Source organism: Tamandua tetradactyla, chromosome 13 (genome assembly GCF_023851605.1).
Source record: "Tamandua tetradactyla isolate mTamTet1 chromosome 13, mTamTet1.pri, whole genome shotgun sequence".
Taxonomy (NCBI): domain Eukaryota; kingdom Metazoa; phylum Chordata; class Mammalia; order Pilosa; family Myrmecophagidae; genus Tamandua; species Tamandua tetradactyla.
Window position 1 is genome coordinate 51,705,927 of NC_135339.1, and position 25,842 is coordinate 51,731,768.

At 37.9% G+C, this 25,842-nt stretch overlaps 1 protein-coding gene across 3 annotated transcripts in view; it reads left to right on the plus strand.

The window, feature by feature from the left end:
• MYOF (myoferlin) overlaps window positions 1-25,842 on the plus strand; it is a 180,366-nt gene that overhangs the window by 68,730 nt on the left and 85,794 nt on the right. For all 3 annotated transcript variants that reach the window (XM_077125411.1, XM_077125412.1, XM_077125413.1), the window contains exons 6-16: window positions 3,505-3,671; window positions 11,922-12,050; window positions 14,350-14,412; window positions 14,494-14,544; window positions 15,709-15,739; window positions 16,684-16,799; window positions 17,512-17,638; window positions 18,929-19,032; window positions 21,217-21,285; window positions 21,378-21,421; window positions 24,206-24,288. In XM_077125411.1, the coding sequence (XP_076981526.1) occupies window positions 3,505-3,671; window positions 11,922-12,050; window positions 14,350-14,412; window positions 14,494-14,544; window positions 15,709-15,739; window positions 16,684-16,799; window positions 17,512-17,638; window positions 18,929-19,032; window positions 21,217-21,285; window positions 21,378-21,421; window positions 24,206-24,288 (984 nt within the window). The remainder of the gene's footprint in view (window positions 1-3,504; window positions 3,672-11,921; window positions 12,051-14,349; window positions 14,413-14,493; window positions 14,545-15,708; window positions 15,740-16,683; window positions 16,800-17,511; window positions 17,639-18,928; window positions 19,033-21,216; window positions 21,286-21,377; window positions 21,422-24,205; window positions 24,289-25,842) is intronic.

A 25,842-nucleotide genomic window follows, 5' to 3' on the forward strand; every position in this document is an offset into this window, starting at 1 on the left:
TCCCTTGTATGTGATGGATTGCCTTTCTTTTGCTGCTTTCAAGATCCTCTCTTTCTCTTTGACCTCTGACATTCTGATTAGTAAGTATCTTGGAGTATGTCTATTTGGATCTATCCTCTTTGGGGTATGCTGCACTTCTTAGATCTGTAATTTTAAATCTTTCATAAGAGTTGGGAAATTTTCAGTGATAATTTCCTCCATTAGTTTTTCTCCTCTTTTTCCCTTCTCCACATCTATTGAGACCCTTCTGTGTACCAGGATTTGTGTAAGGCACAGGGGCAGATAGGAAGAAGAAAAGGGAACCCCCCTGCTTCTGATGAGTGTAGGGCATAAGGAGGCCTATGAGTTAACAGTAGATACAAGACTATATGGTGTGAAGGGAATAGAACACTGTTTTGTGGATAGGAGCCAAGAAGAGGGTATGACTAACTTCATGTGAAAGAGATGAGGAAGGCCTCTGACATGACAGTATATTTCTTCTGAACTTGAGGAAGGAGTGGCATTCACCTGGTGAAGCATAGGAGGAAGGACTTTCCAGGAACTTGGATTCAAGTACCCCAAGAGGAATAGTATGTACCTCCTTCTTCTTGGAGACCCTTTAAGGACAGGGATGAAGAGACCCAGATGATCTTGCAGAAGACAAAGACAGATGTTGCCCATATTGGGCTTCTATGGGGTTTGCTGGCATCTTAAACACTTAGTCCTGATTTCAGCCCAGTTCCTAATAAGCTAATATAAACAAGCTACTTCAGCTCTCTTGACTTCACATTTTCCATATGTAAAATGGGGTGAGGAAGCAGGTTGGACAGAGGAGCACTAACATCCCCTCTAGTCTAACATCGTATGGATCTATGGCTCCTTGAAGGAAGTGTGAAATATGGATCCAGAGAGTGTTGAACCAAATGAACAGAGGGCTCGGGACAGAGTTTGAAGTCACACTCAGCGGGTAAGAGAAAAAAAGAGGGGCCTACAGAAGAACCTGAAAAGGGTTAGTCACAATGGTAGGAGGAGAGCTGGGATGACCCAAATTAGTATGTGTGTGCCCCAAGGTCCAATGCCATGGAAGACTGAGCAAGAGGATTCAGAAAAGGGTACTGAGCTTAACCAGAAGAGGTCATGTTGACCTAAGAGCAGAAACCAGACTAGGATGGGCTAAAGATGAATGAATGGGTGTTGAAGATTACATTTGAGGAGATCTTTTACTTCTTTGGGGTTGCCCTTCCTCAATCTGTGCCCTGGTCCACAGTGTTGTCCATGTATAGCTCCAGCCACCTCCCACAGTGCCACTCCTCAGGAACGGTTCTTTGCTCCAAAATAACTTCTAATCAAAACTGATTTCTCAGCAAAACTAAAATTTAAAAACATTTTTAAAAAAAAAGTTAGGTGTGTTCTTCTCTCTGTGCCAGGCACTCTGTTAAAAGCTTTGAATATAGATTAATTTTATCTTTATAGTAAGCCTACTATTATCCCACTGTGCTGATTTGAAAGGATGTATGTCCCCTAGAAAAGCCATGTTTTAATCAAAATCCCGTTTTGTAAAGGCAGAATAATTCCTACTCAATACTGTATGTTTGAATTTGTAATTAGATCATCTCCCTGGAGATGTGATTTGATCAAGAGTGGTTGTTAAACTGTATTAGGTGACGACATGTCTCCACCCATTTGGGTTGGTTTTGATTAGTTTCTGAAGTCCTATAAAAGAGGAAACATTTTGGAGAATGAGAGAGATTCAGAGAAAGCAGAGCAGAACAACATAGCCACTAGAAGCAGAGTCCACCAGGCAGCGACCTTTGGAGATGAAGAAGGAAAATGCCTCCCGGGGAGCTTCATGAAACAGGAAGCCAGGAGAGAAAGCTAGCAGATGACGCTGTGCTCACCATGTACCCTTCCAGATGAGAGAGAAACCCTGACTGTGTTCACCATGTGCCTTTCCAGATGAGAGAGAAACTGTGACTGTCTTTGCCATGTGCCCTTCTGCTTGAGAAAGAAACCCTGAACTTCATCGGTCTTCTTGAACCAAGGTGTCTTTCCCTGGATGTCTTAGATTGGGCATTTCTGTAGACTTGTTTTAATTGGGACAGTTTCTCATCCTTAGAACTGTAAACTGGCAACCTAAGAAATTCCCCTTTTTAAAAAGCCACTCCGTTTCTGGTCTATTGCATTCCTGCAGCTAGCAAACTGTAACACCCACCCACCCCCTTTATTGTGTAAATTAGGAAACTGAAACTAAAAGAAATTAAGAAATTCACCCAAATTCACATATCTTGAAACTGGTATTTGAACCAAGGCATCATGGCTCCAGAGTTCAAGCTTTAAAGAGCCATGCTGCATGGCACTGTGATTGGACTAATTCATACTAGGGTATGAATGACTAACAAATGTCTCCCTGTAGAAATTAATTCTTTTACCTGGCTTTGCATTGTAAAGAGGGAATATTCAGAATCCAAAAGTTGAGGGAGTTAATGCTGATATATATTTTTTGACAAGGTGGTTAGTGGTCAAGTTTCTCTTCAATTATATTATAGAAATTAGCTATATTCAGTCTTTTTTGAATCAGAAGAAAAGCTGGGGTTGGCAGTGTGCTTGAAAAAATTTGTGAATAAAAGAAAGGGAGATGTAGTAGACAGAATTGGTGGAATGTTTGTATTTTTATTTTTCCTTTTTAAAAAGAAAAAGATTTGTGCATATTTGAAGACAAAGGAAGGTACCTAGTAAAGAAAGACCCATTGGAGATACTGGAGGGAGTAATCTGTGGTGGGTCCTGAAAGAATCAGGAGGAAATGGGACCTCTGGCAGGGTGGGAAGGAGCGGGGTGGGGTCACTCTACTAAGCAGGAGAAACTTTTCTCTCCTGGAGTGTGAGGAAAGCTAGGGGAATAGATGAGGGGGCAGATGTGTGTTGAAATGAAGAAGCTAGTAGATGAAGGCAAGGCAAGATGACCACTTTGGTGTCTTTCAAAGAAAACTAGAGCTGTATTTCTCTTCTGCCATGAGTGTAGAGATGGACTGGTGAATTCAGAGGGTGAAACAGAAAAGAGACGGTACAAAAACTCTCATGGAAAAACCTCTAGACAGAAGACCTGCGGTGAGAAGCATGAAGTCTCTCTTTGCAAGGCTCCGGTTCTACGACATTTCCTCATCCCTTCACATTTAACCAAAGAAAGTCCCCATGACCTCAGGGTGGGTCCTGAGATGAGACCCAGTTATTTCTGGCTGAGTCTGACTGTGCCATGCTGTTTCTGTGATCCCCACAATCTCTGGTCCTCTCTTGTTCTCTTTGACAGTATCCTGAATAAGTTGCTCTGATCCACCACTAACACATTTTCTTTCATAAACTATGTATCTGAGTCATTCACAGCTCTCAAGTCAATGTCATCAAGATCATCTTCACCTGCTGCCTTAGGAACATAATGGTGGATGAAACTCTCCATGGCAGGAAAATTGGCATGTTCAGAAATTTCAGAGTAAAGTCCATGTCTCACTGCATTCCTTTCTCATGTTTTAGGAGAAGAGGAAGAAGATGAAGGTGACGAGGAGCAATTGGAGGCTATAGTCAGGGGGACTGGACCCAGAGTATCAGCTGGAACAGTGTCAGAAGCTCATCTTGCTCGGAGGCTCACCAAAGGAAAGAAAAGCCGGCGAATGCTGTCCAACAAGCCACAGGACTTCCAGGTAGAAATGCTCCAAGTGCTTCTGTACCCTCATTTAACTACTGCATGGTCCGTCTTCCGCAATTATAATAATGTTAGGATGGACCTATTGCTGTGGGCAGTGGCTCAACCAGTAAAAAGGGACATCAGTGCATATACTCAATTGCAAGAGCTCTCCATCTTTCTTCTGTTTGCAGAAGTGGATTTAGTCAAGCCAGATGAGGCTCTTGAAAGAAATTATTAAAAACTTTTTTTTTAATAATTTCTTTATTTTATTCCTTTAAATACCAAAAAAATAAAAACCCACCAAATAAATGCAAACATTCCTATTTTGATCATTCCGTTCTGCATATATAGTCAGTAACTCACAATATCATCACATAGTTGCATATTCATCATCATGATCATTTCTTGGAACATTTGCATCTATTCGGAAAAAGAAATAAAAAGACAACAGAAAAAATATATATACATACCATACCCCTTACCCCTCCCTTTCATTGATCACTAGCATTTCAAACTAAATTTATTTTAGCATTTGTTCCCCCTATTATTTATTTTTATTCCATATGTTCTACTCATCTGTTGACAAGGTAGATAAAAGGAGCATCACACACAAGGTTTTCACAATCACACAGTCACATTGTGAAAGCTTTATCATTATACAATCATCTTCAAGAAACATGGCTACTGGAACACAGCTCTACATTTTCAGGCAGTTCACTCCAGCCTCTCCACTACATCTTGGATAACAAGGTGATATCTACTTAATGCGTAAGAATAACCTCCAGGATAGCCTCTCAACTCTGTTTGGAATCTCTCAGCCATTGACACTTTGTCTCATTTCTCTCTTCCCCCTTTTGGTCGAGAAGGTTTTCTCAATCCCTTGATGCTGAGTCTCAGCTCATTCTAGGATTTCTGTCCCACGTTGCCAGGAAGGTTCACACCCCTGGGAGTCATGTCCCATATGGATTGGGGGAGGGTGGTGAGTTTGTTGTATTGGCTGGAGAGAGAGACCACATCTGAGCAACAAAAGACATTCTCTTGGGGGTGACTCTTAGGCCTAATTTTAATAGGCTTGACCTGTCCTATGTGGGATTAAGTTTCTAATGAACAAACCCCAAGACTGGGGGCTCAGCCTATAGCTTTGGTTGTCCACACTGCTTGTGAGAATATCAAGAATTCAACGTGGGGAAGTTGAATTTTCCCTGTTCTCACCATTCCCCAAAAGGGACTTTGCAAATACTTTTTTATTCACTGATCAAATCACTCTGGGACTTATCAAGACATCACTCTGGACAAACCAACAAAATCTCATGTCCTACTCAAGGTTCCATGTACTTATGGTGTTCAATTAAGCTATCTACATAAGTTATATTAGGAAATGCACTAGTCAAAATATAAATTTTGTAACAAATAAACATTTTTTGCTTTAGTCTCACACATAAGTTGAAATTTTAAAATATTAATTACCATCTATTTTCAGCACCCTGCACTAATGACATTCCTTTGTTCTTCCTCATGCAAAAACATTTTTAAAATTTGTACATTTAGTCACTATCATTATATATTCTAGGCATTCCTAGATTATACCATCTCAATCTTTATCGTCTATCTGTCTTTCTGATTTCATTTGTGCCCCCAGCCTTCCTCCCTCTATCATTCTCACATTCAGCTTCATTCAGTGTTTTAACAAAATTGTATTACAGTTAGGTAATATTGTGCTGTCCATTTCTGAGTTTTTACATTCAGTCCTGTTGCACAATCTGTATCCCTTCAGCTCCAATTATCCAGTATCTTACCCTATTTCTATCTCCTGATGGTCTCTGTTACCAAAAAAATATTCCAAGTTTATTCACTTATGTCAGTTCATATCAGTGAGACCATATGGTATTTGTCCTTTTGTTTTTGGCTAATCTCACTAAGCATAATGTCCTTAAGGTCCATCCATTTTGTTACATACTTCATAACTTTATTTTGTCTTACAGCTGCATAATATTCCATTGTATGTATATACCACAGTTTGTTTAGCCACTCGTCTGTTGATGGACATTTTGGCTGTTTCCATCTCTTCACAATTGTAAATAATGATGCTATAAACATTGGTGTGCAAATGTCCATTTGTGTCCTTGCCCTCATGTCCTCTGAGTAGATACCTAGCAATGGAATTGCCAGGTCATATGGCAATTCTATATTTAGCTTTTTGAGGAACCACCAAACTGCCTTCCACAGCCTTTGTACCGTTTGATATTCCCACCAACAGTGGTTAAGTTTGCCTCTTTTTCCACATCCTCTCCAGCACTTGTCATTTTCTGTTTTATTGATAATGGCCATTCTGGTGGGTGTGGGATGATATCTCATTGTTGTTTTGATTTGCATTTCTCTAATAGCCAGGTAAGTTGAGCATTTCTTCATGTGCCTTTTGGCCATTTGTGTTTCCTCTTCTGAGAAGTGTCTGTTCAAATATTTTGCCCATTTTGTGATTGGGTTGTCTGTCTTTTTGTTGTTGAGTTGAACAATCTCTTTATAAATTCTGGATTCTAGACATTTATCTGATATGTTGTTTACAAACATTGTCTTCCATTGTGTAGGCTGTCTTTTTACTTTCTTGATGAAGTTCTTTGATGCACAAAAGTGTTTAATTTTGAGGAGTTCCCATTTCTTTCTTTCTTTCTTCAATGCTCTTGCTTTGGGTGTAAGGTCTATAAAACTGCCTCCAAGTGTAAGATTTATAAGATATTTCCCTACATTTTCTTCTAACAGCTTTATGGTGTTAGATCTAATGTTTAGGTCTTTAATCCATTTTGAGTTAGCTTTTGTATAGGGTGTGAGATATGGGTCCTCTTTCATTCTTTTGTATATAGATATCCAGTTCTCTGGACCCCATTTATTGAAAAGACTGTTCTTTCCTAGGTGAGTTGGCTTGACTGTCTTATCAAAGATCAATTGTCCATAGATGAGAGGGTCTATATCTGAACACTCTATTTGATTTCATTGGTCAATATATCTATCTTTATGCCAGTACCATGCTGTTTTGATCACTATAGCTTCATAATACCCCTTGAAGTCAGGTAGTGTGAGACCTCCTACTTCATTTTTTTTTTCCTCAGGATACTTTTAGCTATATAGGGCACCCTACCCTTTCAGATAAATTTGGTTATTGGTTTTTCTGTTTCTGAAAAGTAAGTTGTTGGGATTTTAATTGGTATTGCATTGAATCTGTAAACCAATTTAGGTAGAATTGACATGTTAACTATATTTTGTCTTCCAATCCATGAATACGGTATGCCCTTCCATTTATTTAGGTCTTCTGTGATTTCTTTTAACTATTTCATATAGTTTTCTTTGTATAGGTCTTTTGTCCCTTTAAATTTATTCCTAAATATTTTATTCTTTTGGTTGCAATTGTAAATGGAATTGTTTTTTTGATTTCCTCCTCAGATTGTTCATTACTAGTGTATAGAAACACTACCAGATTTTTGAGTGTTGATCTTGTCACCTGCCACTTTGCTGTGCTCATTTATTAGCTCTAGTAGTTCTGCTGTGGATTTTTCGGGGTTTTTGAGATATAGTATCATATCATCTGCAAACAGTGAGAATTTTACTTCTTCCTTTCCATTTTTGATACCTTATATTTCTTTTTCTTGTCTAATTGCTTTGGCTAGAACTTCCAACGCAATATTGAATAACAGTGGTGATAGTGGACATCCTTGTTTTGTTCCTGATCTTAGGGGGAAAGTTTTCAGTTTTTCCCCATTGAGGATGATGTTAGCTGTGGGTTTTTCATATATTCCCTTTATCATTTTGAGGAAGTTGCCTTCTATTCCTATTCTGTGAAGTGTTTTCAACAGGAAAAGATGTTGAATTTTGTCAAATGCCTTTTCTGCATCAATCGAGATGATCATGTGGTTTTTCTGCTTTGATTTATTGATATGGTGTATTACATTAATTGATTGTCTTATGTTCAACCATCCTTGCATACCTGGGATGAATCCTACTTGGTCATGATGTATAATTCTTTTAATGTGTTGCTGGATTCAATTTGCTGGAATTTTGTTGAGGATTTTTGCATCTATATTCATTATAGAGATTGGCCTGTAGTTTTCTTCTTTTGTAATATCTTTGTCTGGCTTTGGTATGAGGGCGATGTTGGCTTCATAGAATGAGTTAGGTAGCTTTTCCCTCCTCTTCAGTTTTTTTGAAGAATTTGAGCAGGATTAGTACTAGTTCTTTCTGGAATGTTTGGTAGAATTCACATGTGAAGCCATCTGGTCCTGGACTTTTCTTTTTGGGGAGCTTCTTAATGATTGATTTATTTTGTTTACTTGTGATTGGTTTGTTGAGGTCGTCTATTTCTTCTTGAGTCAAAGTTGGTTGTTCATGCCTTTCTAGGAAGTTGCCCCTTTCATCTACATTGTTGTATTTATTAGCATAAAGTTGTTCATAGTATCCCTGTCATTACTTCCTTTATTTCTGCGGGGTCAGTGGTTATGTCTCCTCTTCCATTTCTGATTTTATTTATTTGCAACCTCTCTCTTCTTCTTTTTGTCAATCTTGCTAAGGGTCCATCAATCTTATTGATTTTCTCATAAAACCAACTTCTGGTTTTGTTGATTTTCTCAATTGTTTTCATGTTCTCAGTTTCATTTATTTCTGCTCTAATCTTCATTATTTCTTTCCTTTTGCTTGCTTTGGGGTTAGTTTGCTGTTCTTTCTCTAGTTCTTCCAAGTGGACTGTTAATTCCTCAATTTTTGCCCTTTCTTCTTTTTTGATGTATGCATTTAGGGCAATAAATTTCCCTCTTAACACTGCCTTTATGGTGCCCCATAAGTTTTGACATGTAGTGTTTTCATTTTCATTTTCCTTGAGATATTTACTGATTTCTCTTTTAATTTCTTCCTTGACCAACTGATTGTTTAAGAGTGTATTGTTGAGCCTCCACATATTTGTGAATTTTCTGGCAACTTCATTCCTTTATGAGCTGAGAAAGTGTTTTATATAATTTCAATCTTTTAAAATTTATTGAGACTTGCTTTGTGACCCAGCATATGGTCTATCCTTGAGAATGATCCATGAGCACTTGAGAAAAAGGTGTATCCTGCTGTTATGGGATGTAATGTTCTATAAATGTCTGTTAAGTCTTGCTCATTTATTGTATTGTTCAAATTCTCTGTTTCTCTATTGATCCTCTGTCTAGATGTTCTATCCATTGATTAGAGTATGGATTTGAAGTCTCCAACTATTATGGTAGATGTGTCTATTTCTCTTTTCAGTGTTTTCAGTGTTTGCTGCATGTATTTTGGAGCTTTATGGCTCAGTGCATAAATATTATGATTGTTATGTCTTCTTGCTGAATTATTCCTTTTATTAAACATAGTATCCTTCTTTGTCTCTTTTAACTGTTTTACATTTGAAGTCTAATTTGTTGGATGTTAGTATAGCTACTCATGCTCTTTTCTGATTGTTATTTGCAGGAAATATCTTTTCCCAGCCTTGCACTTTCAACCTATGTTTATCCTTGTGTCTAAGATGTGTTTCCTGTAGACAGCATATAGATGGGTCCTGTTTTTTAATCCATTTTGCCAGTCTATGTCTTTTGATTGGGTAGTTTAATCCATTAACATTTAGTGTTATTACTGTACAGGTAGTAATTAATTTCTTCTACCATTTTGCTTTTTGGATTTTGTATGTCATATCTAATTTTCTTCTTTTTACCTTTACTGATAGTCTTCATTTCTACACTCTTCTCCACACCTCTCTCTTCTGTCTTTTTGTATCTGACTCTAGTGCTCCCTTTAGTATTTCTTGCAGAGCTGGCCTCTTGGTTACAAATTCTCTCAGTGATTTTTTGCCTGAAAATGTTTTAATTTCTCCCTCATTTTTGAAGGACAATTTTGCTGGATATAGAATTCTTGGTTGGCAGTTTTCCTCTTTTAGTAACTTATATATATTGTCCCACTGTCTTTTCGCCTCCATGGTTTCTGCTGAGAAATCTACACATAGTCTTATTGGGCTTCCCTTGTATGTGATGGATTGCTTTTCTCTTGCTGCTTTCAAGACCCTCTCTTTCTCTTTGACCTCTGACATTCTGATTAGTAAGTGTCTTAGAGTACGTCTATTTGGATCTATTCTGTTTGGGGTACGCTGTACTTCTTGGATCTGTAATTTTAAGTCTTTCATAAGAGTTGGGAAATTTTCAGTGATAATTTCCTCCATTAGTTTTCTCCTCCTTTTCCCTTCTCATATCCTTCTGGGACACCCACAACACGTATATTTGCTTCATATTGTCATTCAATTCACTGAGTCCCTGCTCATACTTTTCCATTTTTTTCCCTATATTTTCTTTTGTTTGTCGGAATTCAGATGTTCCGTTCTCCCATTCACTAATCCTATATTCTGCCTCTCGAAATCTACTACTGTAGGTTTCCATTGTTTTTTTTATCTCTTCTACTGTGCCTTTCATTCCCATAAGTTCTGTGATTTGTTTTTTTCAGAGTTTCGATTTCTTCTTTTTGTTCATTCCTTGCCTTCTTTATATCCTCCCTCAGTTCATTGGTTTGATTTTTGATGAAGATTTCCCTGTCTGTTCAAACATTTTGAATTAATTGTTTCAACTCATGTATCTATTTTGAATTGTTGGTTTGTTCCTTTCACTGGGCCATATCTTCAATTTTCCTCATGTGATTCATTATTTTTTGCTGCTGTCTAGGCATTTAATTACCTTAATTAGTTTATTCTGGAGATTGTTTTCTCTTCTCTTACCTAGGGTTTTCTTGCTGGATGAATTTGTTGTCTGTGTGTTCTTTCACATTCAGTTCAGCTTTGTCTGGACCTGTAGCTTAGGTTTTGTTTAACAGAGGAGAATTTTTCAGTTCTTTTTTCTTGTTCCTTGCCCTGCTTGTAGGGTGCCTTCCCCCCACCCCACCCTTAGGAGGGTCTACTTAGGTGTTATAGACCCCAGCCAGATTTTCCCAGACCAAACTGGCCTCCTATCAGGAGGAAAGAGTCACCTGCATCAGTTTTCCCTGAGGGTGAGTCCCAGTTGGTTGAAAGACTTTCCTGTGAAGTCTCTGGTCTCTGTTATTCTTATCCTGCCCAGTATGTGGTGCTTGTCTGCCTGTGGGTCCCACCAGCATAAGATGATGTGGCACCTTTAACTATGTCAGACTCTCCCTGCTGGGGGCATGGTGGAGACAGAGAAGAGGTTGTAGGCTGGTTTTAATGGCTTCAAATTACCAAACTCTGGTGTCTGAATTCCTTAAGGGATGGAGTCCACCTGAGTTGGGCTTCACCCCTCCCGTGGAGAAGGCACGAGCTCCAGACAAGCCCTCAAATGAGCTTGTTTCTGCTTATGCCTAGGGCAGTTGCAGCCTGAGAAGCCCTGCCGCTGTATCCAAAGGCAGTCAAGACTTTTTAGAAACACAGCCACAAAAACCTCTGTTTCTTTTTTTTTTTTTCTTTTTCTGTCAGCCCTGCCCCCTTTGCGCCGAGGCAAAAGTGAGCGACCTCCATTTTGACCAGGTTCACCTGAGCTGAGGGCCTATTTTTAATTGTCAGAGTTTGTTAATTAATTCCATAATTGGTGTTTGGTTGGCCTCAGTTCCTGCTGCTGGTAAAGTCCCTTTCCTTTCCCCTCTGTGAAGCAGCCTGTGGGGGAGGGTCACCAGTCGCTGCGGCTTGGGGAACTCCCAGTTCTGGGGTGCTCGCAGCTGGTCCAGCTGGTCCGGACTGGGGTATGCTGTGTGTCCAGTCACTGACATGGCCCCAGGAGCTGTTCTGTACTATTCCTAGTTATTTAGTAGCTGTTCTGGAAGACAAACTAAATCTTGCACTTTGCTAAGCTGCCATCTTGGCACCTACAGAAATAAAACTTTTAAGTTCTTCCTTCCCGTAGGTGATAGGAAAGAGTTAATCAAAGAATAGAAATACAGATATTGCAATTTTTATAGCCCTCAACACTGCTTTAAACTTGGGAGACTGCTATGGAGTTGAGTTACTACATCATCAGGGCTCAGGGAGACCAGGGAAGAGGCTAGGATCTGCATAGCAACCTCATCTCTGCTCTGCTCTTTTCTGGATCAACTTTGGACTATTTCAGCACCGCTACTGCTCTTGGTTTCTACCACCCAACCACTGGTTCATACTTTGGGGTTCATGAGAAGCCTACGTTTCACCAATCCTCATAGGTAAAAGAGCTGAAACGAAATCTGACAATACTTTTACACCATGCACTGCGATCGGATAAGTAACAACTCCCTTTTGTGCTTACAGATCCGTGTCAGAGTGATTGAGGGTCGGCAGCTAAATGGCAACAACATAAGACCTGTGGTCAAAGTCCACATCTGTGGCCAGACACACCGAACAAGAATCAAGAGAGGGAACAACCCATTTTTTGATGAGGTAAATGGGCATCAATGAGTGAAGTACCTTGTATGATAGAACCCATTATTTCATGTACGTTTGCCTTCGCTCTTTCTAATTAATAGCATGTATTTGAGGAGATGATCCAGTGTGACTTAGAAACCTGACTTTTTAAAGGTGTCAAAACTTACTTAGCTGTAAAAATAGTACATGTTAAAAGAAAACAATTATGAGCAAACCAGTTCACTCTGCCTCATCCCCCATACTGAGAATGTGTTCTGGTTCTGTTGAGCTCTTTTGTAACACTCCTCAAAAGTACTTAATATCTTAGCAGTTATCTCTGGTGCCACAAAACTTTTCTGGGGCTTTGAGGAAAAATTATAAATTTGGAGAATTTTTCAGAATCCAGCCTTGCTCTGTAGAGGGACACATTTCTGAGATTCCTTGGACTTGTTTCTCATGCCCTGTCTCAGAGCCCTGGCATTTTCCATCACAATTTCTCATAGTTCTTTACAGTGTCTGATCCCAGCCCCAACTCTGGCTTTTGTTCTTTCTTCCCACCTCTATTCACAAATGACACCTGTTTCTTCTGTTGGTGTTCTTGTTTCTTCTCCTTTGTTCAAACTGGTCCCCAGTTTCTCAGAAGGCCCCATTTTCTTCTCATCTCTAATATGTCTTCCTGAGATGAATTCAGACAACAGCATGCAGCTACCTAGAATAAAACACACACACAATCGGTGGGAGCCAGACCAGGATGGAACACCTGAAATGGGAATGGAAGACTGGGAGAAATTCATGTTGGAAGGCAAGACTGGATGGGAGGGAGGGCAAGAGACTAGATGACTTGGGACCTAAAGCATAAGGGCTATCAGTGAGTTTATAATACAAGCTTCATATTTACTCAACTACGTTCTGAGGATTCCTGCAAGAATTTTCACTTGTCTCAGAATTTTTTCATTGTAATTATATGTCTTTAAAGATTAGATGTCTTTTCAAAAGGGAAGAATCAAATAACTGAATCCTAAAACAAACTAATTCACAAATCAATAAAATAAATTTACTGAAAATTCCTAATTTATGTACATCTCCTTAACCAAATGATTAAATTTAGTAGTAGCAGTAATGGGCCAAACCAATGTGTGTGCCCAAATGTGATACAATGGAAATAATCAACATCAGCTGTGTCAGTTCTTCTCAAAGATTCCATTTGAATCTAATGGTGAGGAAACATTTATACAAATCCAGATTGTGGGAGATTCTATAAAACAAATAGTCTGGATAGAAAAGACCAAAAAGGAAAGAAAAAAAAAAGGCAGGAGTACTGTTCTAGATTAAAGGAAACTAAAGAAACGCAACAACCAAATGCAAGGTGTAATCCTTGCATGGATTGTGGATTTTTTTTTTTTTTTATATACAAAAGCTATAAAGAACTTTTTTGGAGGCAATAGGAGAAACTGAATAGTTGACTATATATTATCTGCTAAATTTCTTGAGTATGATAATGGTATTGTGATTATAAAGGAAGATATCCTTGCTTTTAGGAGAAAACAAAAAGATGTATTTAGAGGTGAATTGACATGACATCTAGAACTTTCTTACCAATAAAAAAGAGCGATAAGGGAAGTGGCCCCAAATATTAACAATTGGTAAATACAGGTAAAAGGTATACAGATATTCATTATACCATTCCTTAACTTTTTTGTAGATTTGAAATATGCTTAATTAAAAAGTTGAACGAAAAATCAGTTTAAATAGATGCTCAATCTTTTCCTCTTAGAACCAAAGATCACTGGCTGACGTGGTACAACCTCTGTATACATTATATACAGCTCACAAGAATCAAACTTCTTAAACTCTACTGTTACAATTAGTTCAAATATGGTCAATATTCACTCTCCTGAGGAATTAGCATATTCTAGAGGTCAAAGTTGGCTTTGAAGATTTTTTGCTAGAAAGAGTAAAATTAGTCACTAGACAAAAATGTTATAGTTAAAAATGTTAAAGAATTAAGATCAACTTTCCAGGTTATGCGGGCCATAAGCATCCATTTTAATGTAAGCTGCAACATAAAATAACCTTAGATCTTCATTAAGCTAGTGTATGTCTTTCCCAATTGAACAATTTTATTTAGTTAAATGAATGCTATATTTTATATTTAACCATTTTTTCCTTATTCCAAAATGCAGAGGTGGTTTATCATGAAGCTCATGAAGTTTAAACCTAATTTTGAATTTATGCTTTGTATTTTTTGAGGGCTCCCCAGATTATAGCATTGGGCCCCACTCCACCTGAATCCACCCCTGCTAAATTTCTAACACTTTCTTTTTTGTTTTGACAGCTGTTTTTTTACAATGTCCACATGACCCCTTCCGAGTTGATGGATGAAATCATCAGCATTCGGGTAAGAAGATAATGGAGGAGGAAGGCACTACTCACTAGCTGTCAAACGAGGCCAATAATCTTTTCACCTCTTTTCTTCTAGGTTTATAATTCCCATTCTTTGAGGGCAGATTGTCTGATGGGAGAATTTAAGGTGAGTGTCAACAATCTGTTTCATTCCATTTACATTGAAGCTGGGCACTTTTATAATGGGAAATCTGATTCCTGGCTAGGTCTCAGGGTACCAGTCTTGGTAATATCTTAGGGTTATGTATAAGGGATTGACACGATGATCCTTGCTGACAGCTGGAATGCAGCAGGATGTGATGACTCTGGCTAGAAACCAGCTGAGTCTCCTCTCACCTGGGTCTTGTTGACTTCCAAAGTTTAACCCTTAGCAGCACCCCGCAGCAAGATGCCCAAACCTGCCACTTCAAGATCCTTCCAGTGTTCCAGCTCTGGTTGGAAGCCAATCCACTGCTACAAAAGGAATAAGGTGCTTGACTATTGCAAGAAGCTCACCACCCAGCCTCACTTAACCAGTCAGTTATTGTAATTATTGAGTGTAAGAGAAAAACCAAAGCAGGGAAGAGAGTCAGGGTATCCTGAGTAACTCTCATTGGAATTAAAGTTAAATATTTGGTTGGTTCCTTCCCAGCAATGCCACATGGAGTAGGGCTGCCTCTCCAAGGAAGGAGCTCCCAGGCACTAGAAGTCCTAGAGGATGACCTGGGTCAGGCAGGCCATTATTACTGGTCTGGCACTCACTAGCCACATGTCCTGGGAAGATTTACTTAACTCCCGATCCTTAGTTTCTTCTTCTGTAAAATAGGACCATTGTGAAGATTAGGTTAGATATGTAAACTGACTATAGTACACAGCCTGGCATATGGAAGTGCCCAATTAATGGTTGTTAAAATTATCATTCACATCAGCATTAGTTGTTGGAGGAGTATTAGATAGGAAATCGGTCCAGGTGATCTCCCAGAGGGTGGTTTGCCTGGAACTGAAGGATTTCACAGGGCAGGAAGAACTTTCAGTGCTAAACTGGGAAAGTCCAGGCAAACTGGTATGAGTTTGTTATCATGTTTCTATAGTCCCTTCCAGCTATAAGATGAGTCCGGTGACCGATTGAGGATCTTCTTTGTGCCACATATTAGGCAAAGCATTGGGGTTACAGAGGGAGTAAGATGCAAATGTTGGGTCTCCAGAAATTTAGTCTAGGCAAGGGCATTATATTTAAATATTTTAATGAGGTTTTCTTTGACATAACTAGCTGATTTTAAAACCTAAATTACTTTAAATTGTTTTTTCCTAGATTGATGTTGGATTTGTTTATGATGAACCTGGTAAGTAATGTTCTCCCTATCACTTCGAAGTTTCAAGTTCATTCCCTCCACCTGCAAAGAGAATTCTAGGAATCAAAAAAATTTTTTTCTTGATTGGAGGAGGGGAGAAGTGTTTAGCTGGAATGAGTAAACAGTAGTTTAGTTCGGATGTTTAATTTTTTAATTAACAATAATGGTCTTAACATTCATAAGTAAGTCATTTTTATATTTTGTAAAATAATTTTAATCTTATTAAAGTCAAAGTACAAAACGAGTTAATAGGGCTTAGAGAGTCTTGTTTGAGTAACTCTAGGACAGAATGTTGGGGTGGGGGCATGAAGACAGAGGAGATGACATTTATATGGAAACTCATCTGGGACGTGTGATATGTCATGATAAGACTTCCAAGGAAAAGCTTATTTATCTTACAGTAGATGGAAACAGAGACCTGTCAGTTCTCTGCAGAGTGCCCCTGTCCTTTATTTATTTTTAAATTTTGTATTATTTTTATTTTTTGGCTTTTTGTTGTAGTAACATATATACAACTCAAAATTTCCCATTTTAGCCACTTTCAAGAATACAACTTAGTGGCATTAATTACATCCAAAACATTATGCTATAATCACCAATATCTATTACCCAAACCTTTTCATTACCTCCAACAGAAACACTGCACCCACCAAGCAACAACTCCCCATTCCACAACACACACACATACTTACACGCACGTGTGCACGCTCCTACTCCAAAAGCCCCTGGCAATCTGTAATCTGCTTTCTAGCTCTATGAATTTGCCCAATCCAGGTCGCTCAATTAAGTGAAATCATACAACATATGTTCTCTTGTGTCTGTCTTATTTCACTCAACATGAGATCTTCAAGGTTCATCCATATTATAGCATGTATCAGAGCTTCATTCTTTTTGTATGGCTAAAATTCTATCCTCTTATTGCCTCTTAATTTTAGGTCATGCAGTTATGAGAAAATGGCTTCTCCTCAATGATCCTGAAGATACAAGCTCAGGTTCTAAAGGTTACATGAAAGTTAGCATGTTTGTCCTGGGAACCGGAGATGAGCCTCCTGTGAGTCCCTAAATTCTCTACCTTTTATATTTTTCATTAAAATAGAGGACAAAGAATTAAGCAGGTGGGCACTTGTAGTTGTGAAATGTAGTATAATTTCCAATCAATAACCTTGACTTTTCAATTCTTCCAATACTTCAGAAGCTATTCTTTTCTTCATCAGAGAGTTATTATTCTAATATAAGTCAACTCTTTCCTTGAGTCTATGTTTCTTTGTTTTTTAATTCAGAAAAGGTGTGTGTTTTCAAAATTTCCTTACTCAACATCAGAAAAACTGATTTTATCTACAGAACATGGCTCACTTGCAAAATCAGGCATTGCTACCTAAAGGGACAATTGTTTTTTTCTGGGATATTGAGCAGCAAATATGGGGAAAAGAAAGTGGCCAAAGAGAAACTCAAAGCTCATCAGGGATACATACATGCCCACACGCCTGCACACACTTACAGTCACTCATACACACATACTCTTTACTATTTGGTGCTCACAAAATTACAAAAGCATATATTGTTTTCTTGTGGTATACTGAGAAACATATGAGCGTTGATTTTGTAGAGCATTTTTGAGGTTGAAGGAAAATTGTGTCTGGACTCATAAACCTGGAACACAGAAAATACTAATGGAAAATATTTTCATTTTAAAAGCATCAATTTGGCTTGTTACAAGTGCTGCTTTTCTTTATGTATAATTTGTAACTGTGTGTCTTGGATAGCCTGAGAAACAAGATCGTGATATTGACAGTGATGATGTGGAGAGTAATTTGTTACTGCCTGCTGGCATTGCCCTCCGTTGGGTGACCTTCTTGCTGAAAATCTACCGAGCAGAGGATATCCCCCAGAGTGAGTGTTGATTCAATCCACCCTGGGATTATCAATTATCTTCATAATTGGGTTTGTTAAAATCATATGCTTCATAGTGATGGATGCTTCCTACCATGTTTTCCTTCATAAAGGCCTTCATAGACTCATTTTCATTCATTCTGGTCCCATTGAAAGCTACCTGAGCAGGCTCATGAAGCAGCCACTTGGTTACTGATCCATGTTCCTTATTGAGTACTTGCATTGGACCCATTCTACTCCATTCATTCTACTTTTACTTTTCTATATCTTTTTCTAGAAAATGCTAGAGAGAGGACAGCAGCCATCACTTCCAAACCCTTTCCTCCACCACAAAATGTGAAATTTTATAAACAAATAAAGTCTTTGCAAGTGAACCATTAAAAATAGTGAAAGGGAGGTAGAAATGTCAATAACTAGAACCCTGTTATTATGAAGTCTTTTGTATTATGAGATACATTTATCAAGAGATTGGCTGCATTTAAGAAAATTATTTACAGTGATTCCATTTATAGTGACTAGTTCAGTTACTCCTCTGTCAGTGCTAAGGACCCAACTTCCTATCTGTCTTGCCTGGCCTGTCAGCTTCCTACTGGTTTCTGGGACATATGTTCCTTCTCCAAGTTCTCCTCTCCAGGGCCTGGGTCTCTTCAGATTTTCTACTTTTTCTAGGAAACCTTCTCTTTAAGACCTCCTGTAATTCCTCCCTGTACCATCTTTCGCTTAACAATATCTTAAATGAAATAAGTAAATTAAACCTCACATTATAGTTCCTATACTGGCCTTTAATTGATTGATCTCTGTTCACTTTTGAATTTCTTAAAACAGAGCAATCTCCTGTTTGTAGTTTAATATATTCTTTGTGATTATGCTAAATTTTCTTGGAATTTCTCTGAAAAAGCCATACTAGGCCTGTATCATTTCAACCTAAAGTACCTTTTCCAAATTGAAATCAGACCTGAGTTTGGATACTCTTACCCTGGCTTGGTGAATTTTCTTTATTCTATTTTTTACTCAATGATTGATTGGTTCTCAACATAATAATTTAGAAATTTATTTTTCAAGACATTCCTATTGATTCTAAAATACTGTGGGAAGATAGCATTTCCTCCTCTCTCAAATAAAAGAAAAAGTATTTCTGTAATACAATGCCTTTTGTACTAGCCACCCCTGAGAGCAATTCTTGTAGCAACTGTTTTCATGTATTTGGAGGAAATGTAATTTTGCTGAATGATTTCTGTTCTTTAAAGAAAAACAAATTTAATTTCTAATGTATAACATATTACTTTTCAGTGGATGATGCCTTCTCACAGACAGTAAAGGAAATATTTGGAGGCAATGCAGATAAGAAAAATCTAGTGGATCCTTTCGTAGAAGTTTCCTTTGCTGGAAAAAAGGTTTGTACGTGCTCTAAATGCAGATCCCTCTGGGAGTAAATATTTAAAATACTGCGCTTTCCTTGAAATGAATTCCTGCTTATTCACTGTTAGAATAGCCCCCATGAGGAGTGAGGCAATATGCAGAAGATAGATTATCTGAGCCTGAACACACCATTTCCCCCACAAGTTCATTTTGGGGTGGAAAGTATACATGGCTTAAGGTTAGAAAACTCAATATTTTGAATTATTTCTCAGGTGGAGGCATAATCTTAATCTTAGACAAGCTCCCCAACCAGCCACTGTAATCCCTGATAAATGTCCTAGACTAGATTGGATAATGTGATTCCACAGTAGAATAACAACACATCATAGACAATTATAGTATGGTGATCTAGCATCTCATATATGTTTGAACCATTTATATTTATGAAAGCAAGACCTGGAAAACCAAAAACATGGACTGGGTATTATTTCCTAAGAGAACCACTGGGATGTAGAGGGAAAGTTCTCAGTTCTGGGGTGAGATGAGGTCTGATTTAAATCCTGGCTTCACCATACTCCATAGGCAGGAAATTCCTCAACCTCTGGATCTCAATTTTCTGAACTATAAGTGGAGTTAATAATAATCTAACAGGATTATTGAGAGGGTTACTTAACTCAAGTAGTAATTATAATGAGCCTGCTATGTGCCAAATTTTGTCCTATGTGTTGGGAAATAGAAATGAGCAAGAAAGTCATTGCTCTTATGGAGCTTACTTTCTAATAGAAGAGACAGACATAAATAAACAACAAGTAATTGAATTTTTCAGATAGTCCTATATAATGCAGAAAATAAAGCAGGGGATTAGAAGTGATTAGTGGGGAGATGAGTATTTAGCTTAGTTACCAGATGGGCCACCTTGGAGAAAGTGACATTTGGGTATAAGGCCTGGAGATGCCAAGGTCTGGGGGCAAGGATTTCCAGGCACAGAGAGAAGCAAATGTAAAGGCCCTAAAGAGGAAACACATTTGCAGAAGAAAAAAAAGCCCATGTGGGTGAAGTGGAATGAACAAAGGGGGGAAAAGACTAAGAGATTAGACCAGAAGGTGGTGGAGCACTTAAATTCCAGGTGAAGTCCTGGTTTTATTTAGACTTTATTCTAAGTGTATTTTAGAAGCTCGTACAGAAAAAGAAGGGATCCAAATAGGAGCCAGCTACAGGTATCCAGGGGAAAAGCATTTCAGGATCTGCTTGAGCAAAAGGTATCAGGATTTGGTAATGGATCAGAATAGGGATGAGGGTGTTCTAGTCTACCAAAACTGCCAGAATGCAACACACCAGAGATGGATTGGCTTTCAATAAAAGAGGATTTATTTAGTTAAAAACATATAGTTCTTCAGAGGAAAGGCAGCTAACTTTCAACTGAGATTCTTTCTTACATGGGAAGCCACAGGGTGATCTCTGCTGGCCTCCTCTCCAGGCCTCTGGGTTCCAACAACTTTCCCCAGGGTGACTCCTTTCTTCATCTCCAAAAGCCTGGGCTGAGCTGCGAGCACTGAGATGAGGTATGCTGAGCTGCTTGGGCTGTGCTACATTGAGCTCTCATTTAAGCATCCAGCCAATTAAATTAAATATCATTCATTGCAGTAGACACGCCTCCTTGCCGACTGCAGATGTAATCAGCAACAGATGAGCTTCATATGCCATTGGCTCATGTCCACAGCAATAGAACAAGGCACTTTCACCTGGCCAAGTTAATACCCGAACCTAACTACCAGAGAGACATTGTGGCTGACACTGGTTCTAGCTTGCACAGCTGGCTGAACAGTGATAGGCTGTAATAGGAGTGGGTTTGAGGTTGGGGAGAGCAAGGCTGGTGAGCAGAATCAAGAAATCTCTTTGGACATGTTAATAATGAGATGTTTATTATAATTAAGATGTTCAGTGCACATTGCTTCTTGGATTATCACATTAATCCAAAATTAGAGATCTGGTAATTGAACACTTATGAAAAAGAGTGGTTAAAACAAGCTTTGGGTACATAAAAGAAGCAAAGATGAATATTAAATGTCATATTTTACCTAATGGCTATCCTAAAAAATAAAGTTTAACCAGGTTGCTAAATAAATAATAAGCAAACTTATAATGCAATATTCAAATATTGTAAAATTTCAAAAATTAAAATCTTGAATGCCTACTGTTTTGCTTTGGTGATTTTGCAGGTTTGCACAAATATAATTGAGAAAAATGCAAATCCTGAGTGGAATCAAGTTGTTAATCTTCAAATCAAGGTTTGACTCTTTTTTTTCAGAAAAAAAGTTAAAACAGGAATACTTACCTTAATAAATAAAAAAATAACTACCTTTTTGTTTCTTTTTAACAGTTTCCTTCAGTGTGTGAAAAAATTAAACTAACAGTATATGATTGGTGAGTTAAAAATAGATTTGTTTCTAATTCAAAATTAAAGAATTAAACACTTGGATATTGAGGACAGATTCTTTACAAACAAAACATTACTCTAGGTGGTCTCTTACTTTTTGGTATATTTACTTTTCTTCCAGTAGGAGGAGATAAACTAGTGCTGGAACTAGTTATTTAAAAAAAAAAATTAAAATAATAGTGGGGTTGCAGAAAAGCTTTGGATACCTTGGTTCAACTACTCATAAACAAAAGAAGGGGAAAATTTTCTGAAAATGGCATAAAATAAGAAATCAAGCATTTAAATGCAATTAGGAGTGTTCGTTGTCAGAAATGGAGTAAATCATTTCTTGGGAAGGATTACCAAAACATTCTGAAAGAAATCCTTTGTTATTATCATATAGAAAAAAAAATGAACAAAGCTGTCTACCTGACTGAACACAAAGGAAAATCACTGAAAAGGTTAAAGGGAATTTTTACCAGACCAAAACCTCATAGCACTGATTGGCCATAATGAGACCACTCTCGAATCTGTTCTGATTGAATGGAACATTCAACTGGCAGCCCTTAGCTGAGAGTGGAAACATGGGAAATATTATCATTATAATCATCATAATTGCTTACTATGATGTTAACTAGTGTTTTTTTTTTTTAACATTTTTTATTGTGAAATATAACATTTAAAAAATGTCTTCTCTAATACAACTTCTCTTTCTCATTTGATTCTTCTCCCAATCTTTAGGGATATTTGGGCAATGACAATTCTAATTTCTTCATGTTGAAAAGGGGCGAGGGACTGTTTTTTTTTTTTTTGAGCACTAAGTGCTAGGCACTGTGGCTGGTACCTTACCTGCATTATCCCATTTTGCTTCTTTTGAAAACTGTTGAGACTATTAATATTCATTTTATAGATGAAGACAGACTCAGAGAGGTCAGGTTACTTACCCATAGTTACTCAGATGATTAGAGACTCAGCTAGTCTACCATCCTGTCTGATTATCTCCATAGTCTCTCCTTTGGCCAATATTTGACTTTCTTATTAGCACCCTCTTGGTAGTATGGCAACAGAGCAGCTTGAGGAGGGGAGTGGTTCTCATTGTGTTCAATTACAAATCATGTCACAGTTAATTGAGGGCCATGAAAGGGCGCTGAGGACAAGTCCTCTTCCAGAGAGTGTGAGCTAGTTTGAAGGTACTTGCGACCCTCAAACCACATTGTTAAGTTACTCTGGAACCTCAGGAAACCTCAGAAGTGTGCATTTGGACCCTACACAGCTTAGGTGACCACTCTGGCACAGTGGGTACACTGCTGATTGAGCCAACACAGAGTTATCTGTGTTTACTACAAATATGGAATTTTTTCTGACATAACCTGCCCTCTCCAAAGAAATATTGTAGATTAGGATGCACAAAGAGACCTTATTTAATTGGGGAACCTTTGGATCCAGATTGAGCCAACACAGAGTTATCTGTGTTTACTACAAATGTGGAATTTTTTTCTGACATAATCTGCCCTCTCCAAAGAAATATTGTAGATTAGGATGCACAAAGAGACCTTATTTAATTGGGGAACCTTTGGATCCAGATCTTTTTTTTTTTCTTTTTTTTTTTTAACATGGGCAGGCACCAGGAATCAAACCCAGGTCCTCGGGCATGGCAGGCAAGCACTCTTACCTGCTGAGCCACCGTGGCCCACCCTGGATCTAGATCTTATGTTACATACCCTGAAGGATACTTGCATAACTGAGGGAAAGTTTAGGATTCTTTAAATTAGTCTAGACCCTTCCCCATGAACAGAGAAGAGTCAAGCCTCATGCATGTAGCTTAATACCCATAAATAATTTTTTTCTCAAATACAAATTGTATTTGATTAGTCACTTTCTGTAACCTGATGTACTATGGTGTAATCTTTCCCCCAAATGTATTGAGCATTTTCTCCCTCCCATGGGACCTTAGGTTTCAGGGTAAACATGCCTGTAGATGGAATAGAGAAGAGGAGGCATGAAGAGGAGAGGATGTTAATAATAATAACCTTATTTTTTATACCTACTATGTGCCCAGCAGGAAAGCAGTTCATGGAAAAAGCTTACAGGCCCTCTAAGATGCTCGTGGAAAGATACATGAAGTAGTATATACTCACTGTGGGCAAACTTGTCCTACCACATAGATAAATTATAGGTTGTCAGCAAGCAACTGAACTCAGAGAAATGGTATATATCTCATAGTAGGTGCTCAATACATATTTGCATTGAAATGGAGGGGAGTTTTTCTCCACGCATACCCATATATAGCCTATTATAAATGTTAATATATATAAAAAAGCCATCATGATAATTGTTAAGAACATGGTAAAATAAGATAAATGCACTTATTTTGTGTATTGTGATTGTATTATGCCTATAATTGCGATGTGCCTATAATTGATTTATTCGTTTTATGACAATGAGTGTGACCATAGGCAAATCCCTTCACCTCTCTGTCTTGGTTATAAAATGAGTTGCCTAACTAGATCATTGTTTCTCAAAGTTTGTTGGAGGACCAGCTGCAGCAGAATCCTAGGCTTATTGAATCAAAAGCTAGACAGGTCCCCCACCCTAGGCTTATTGAATCAAAAGCTAGACAGGAGATGAGAGTAGGGGATTTTCAAGTAATCTTTAAATACGGTAAAGCTTCAGGACCCTGGACAGGATGGTTTCTGAGCTCTGGGGTCTTTTCTAGCTCTATCTTTTAATGTATTGTTAAAATAAAGATATGTCTTTATAGATGGAGGCCTTAAACTTTTCCTTTTACACAGGGACCGTCTTACCAAAAATGATGTAGTTGGAACAACGTATCTACACCTTTCGAAAATTGCTGCCTCTGGTGGAGAAGTGGAAGGTAAGTCCTTTAGCAGAGTTGGAATAAGACAGAGTGCAGGACTCCTGGAGAGGAAATGAAGTAGCATAGCCACCTGGCAATGGGCTTGTTTTTTTTAAATGCCAAATGTGATGAGCCTAGTGAACCATTTCAGTGATATTTCAGTTATGGCCAGCAAAAGAATTCATTAGTAATTAACAATCAAGGCAATAGTCTGAAGATTTTAGTTTTCTTGCTCCCATCCAAAACTTTTTCCCAGTAGCTGTTTTATTATTTTCTGGGTGTAAGAGTGGCATTGACACATCTACACAAATAAAAAATAATATTCCCTTCTCAGCTGACTCCCTTGGCAGGAGCAATGAGTCAGATGCAAATAATCCATGTAATCCCCACTCCCTAAAATAATGTTATTTGTTTTCATGCTAACAAACATTAATAAGCAATATATGTTTCTTTTGTTATTACTATACTAAGAACCAACTCCTCGTTACCTGACATTATGGTTCTGTGCTTATACTAGAAATTGTAATAGGAATTAGGGAGAGGAATTAAAATGGTAAAAGAGGTAGGAAAGACTTTAAAAAAAAATTAATGTTAACCTTTATGATACCAGCTCATTTTTTGTTAGCACAACAAAAGCACAGAAATTATTGTAATTGCCAAGTGACTAAATATACTGAGTAAAACTTAGAGAATTTGGGATAACATTTTTATTTTAGGAAACTTAAGGTTCCTCTCATCTTCCTCTTGATGAAGAGGGGACTTTATAGGCTTTTAAAAAACATAGTTAATCTAAGAAAGAGACAGCATGAATAAGAAGAACCTGAGAGGGCCACGGTGGCTCACCAGGCAAGAATGCTTGCCTGCCATGCCAGAGGACCCGGTGCCTGCCCGTGTAAAAAAAAAAAGAAGAACCTGAGAGATATTAGAGATACAGTGAAGATAAAGATTTCTTCTCTCAGGAAAAAAAGAAAGGCTAAAGGGATTTCCAGGAAAAAACAAAGAGCTGAACAAAGAAGACATAGTCCAAATATAAGGTCATGTCTGGCATTATTTTATGCAATAGTAGAAGGTAAGATAGAAATTCAATCTGAAGATTCTCTGCTGAGATGTGGAGCTTCATTTGCAATAAATAAAATGTAATCACAACCCTTTTCTCTGTAGAGAACAATATTTATATGGTTGGTATAACATAAATACTGCATTGTTTTATTAAAACATCTCGTTAAGTCTCTGAACAGAATTTAAATGTCATTGCCCATTACAATGTAAAAGCAAGAGTACAGAAGATAGAGATTAGAAGTGGAAGAAAAAAGGGATAAGGGTAGGCGTGCTAGTAGCCTCTTTTTATCAAGTGAGGATTCCAGATTTAGAGACTATAAATTAAATCATAAAGGTAACCAAGAGAGGAATTAAAAATCATGTATAACTGTATAACTATATGGGGAAGATATCCATCTATCATAACAAGAAGTCATTAAATAATCTCTAAAGGTGTATTGGTATGAACATTTTTTTTTAGTGATCTACAGGTAACATCCAGAAGAACTAAAAATAAAAACTGATACAATTTCA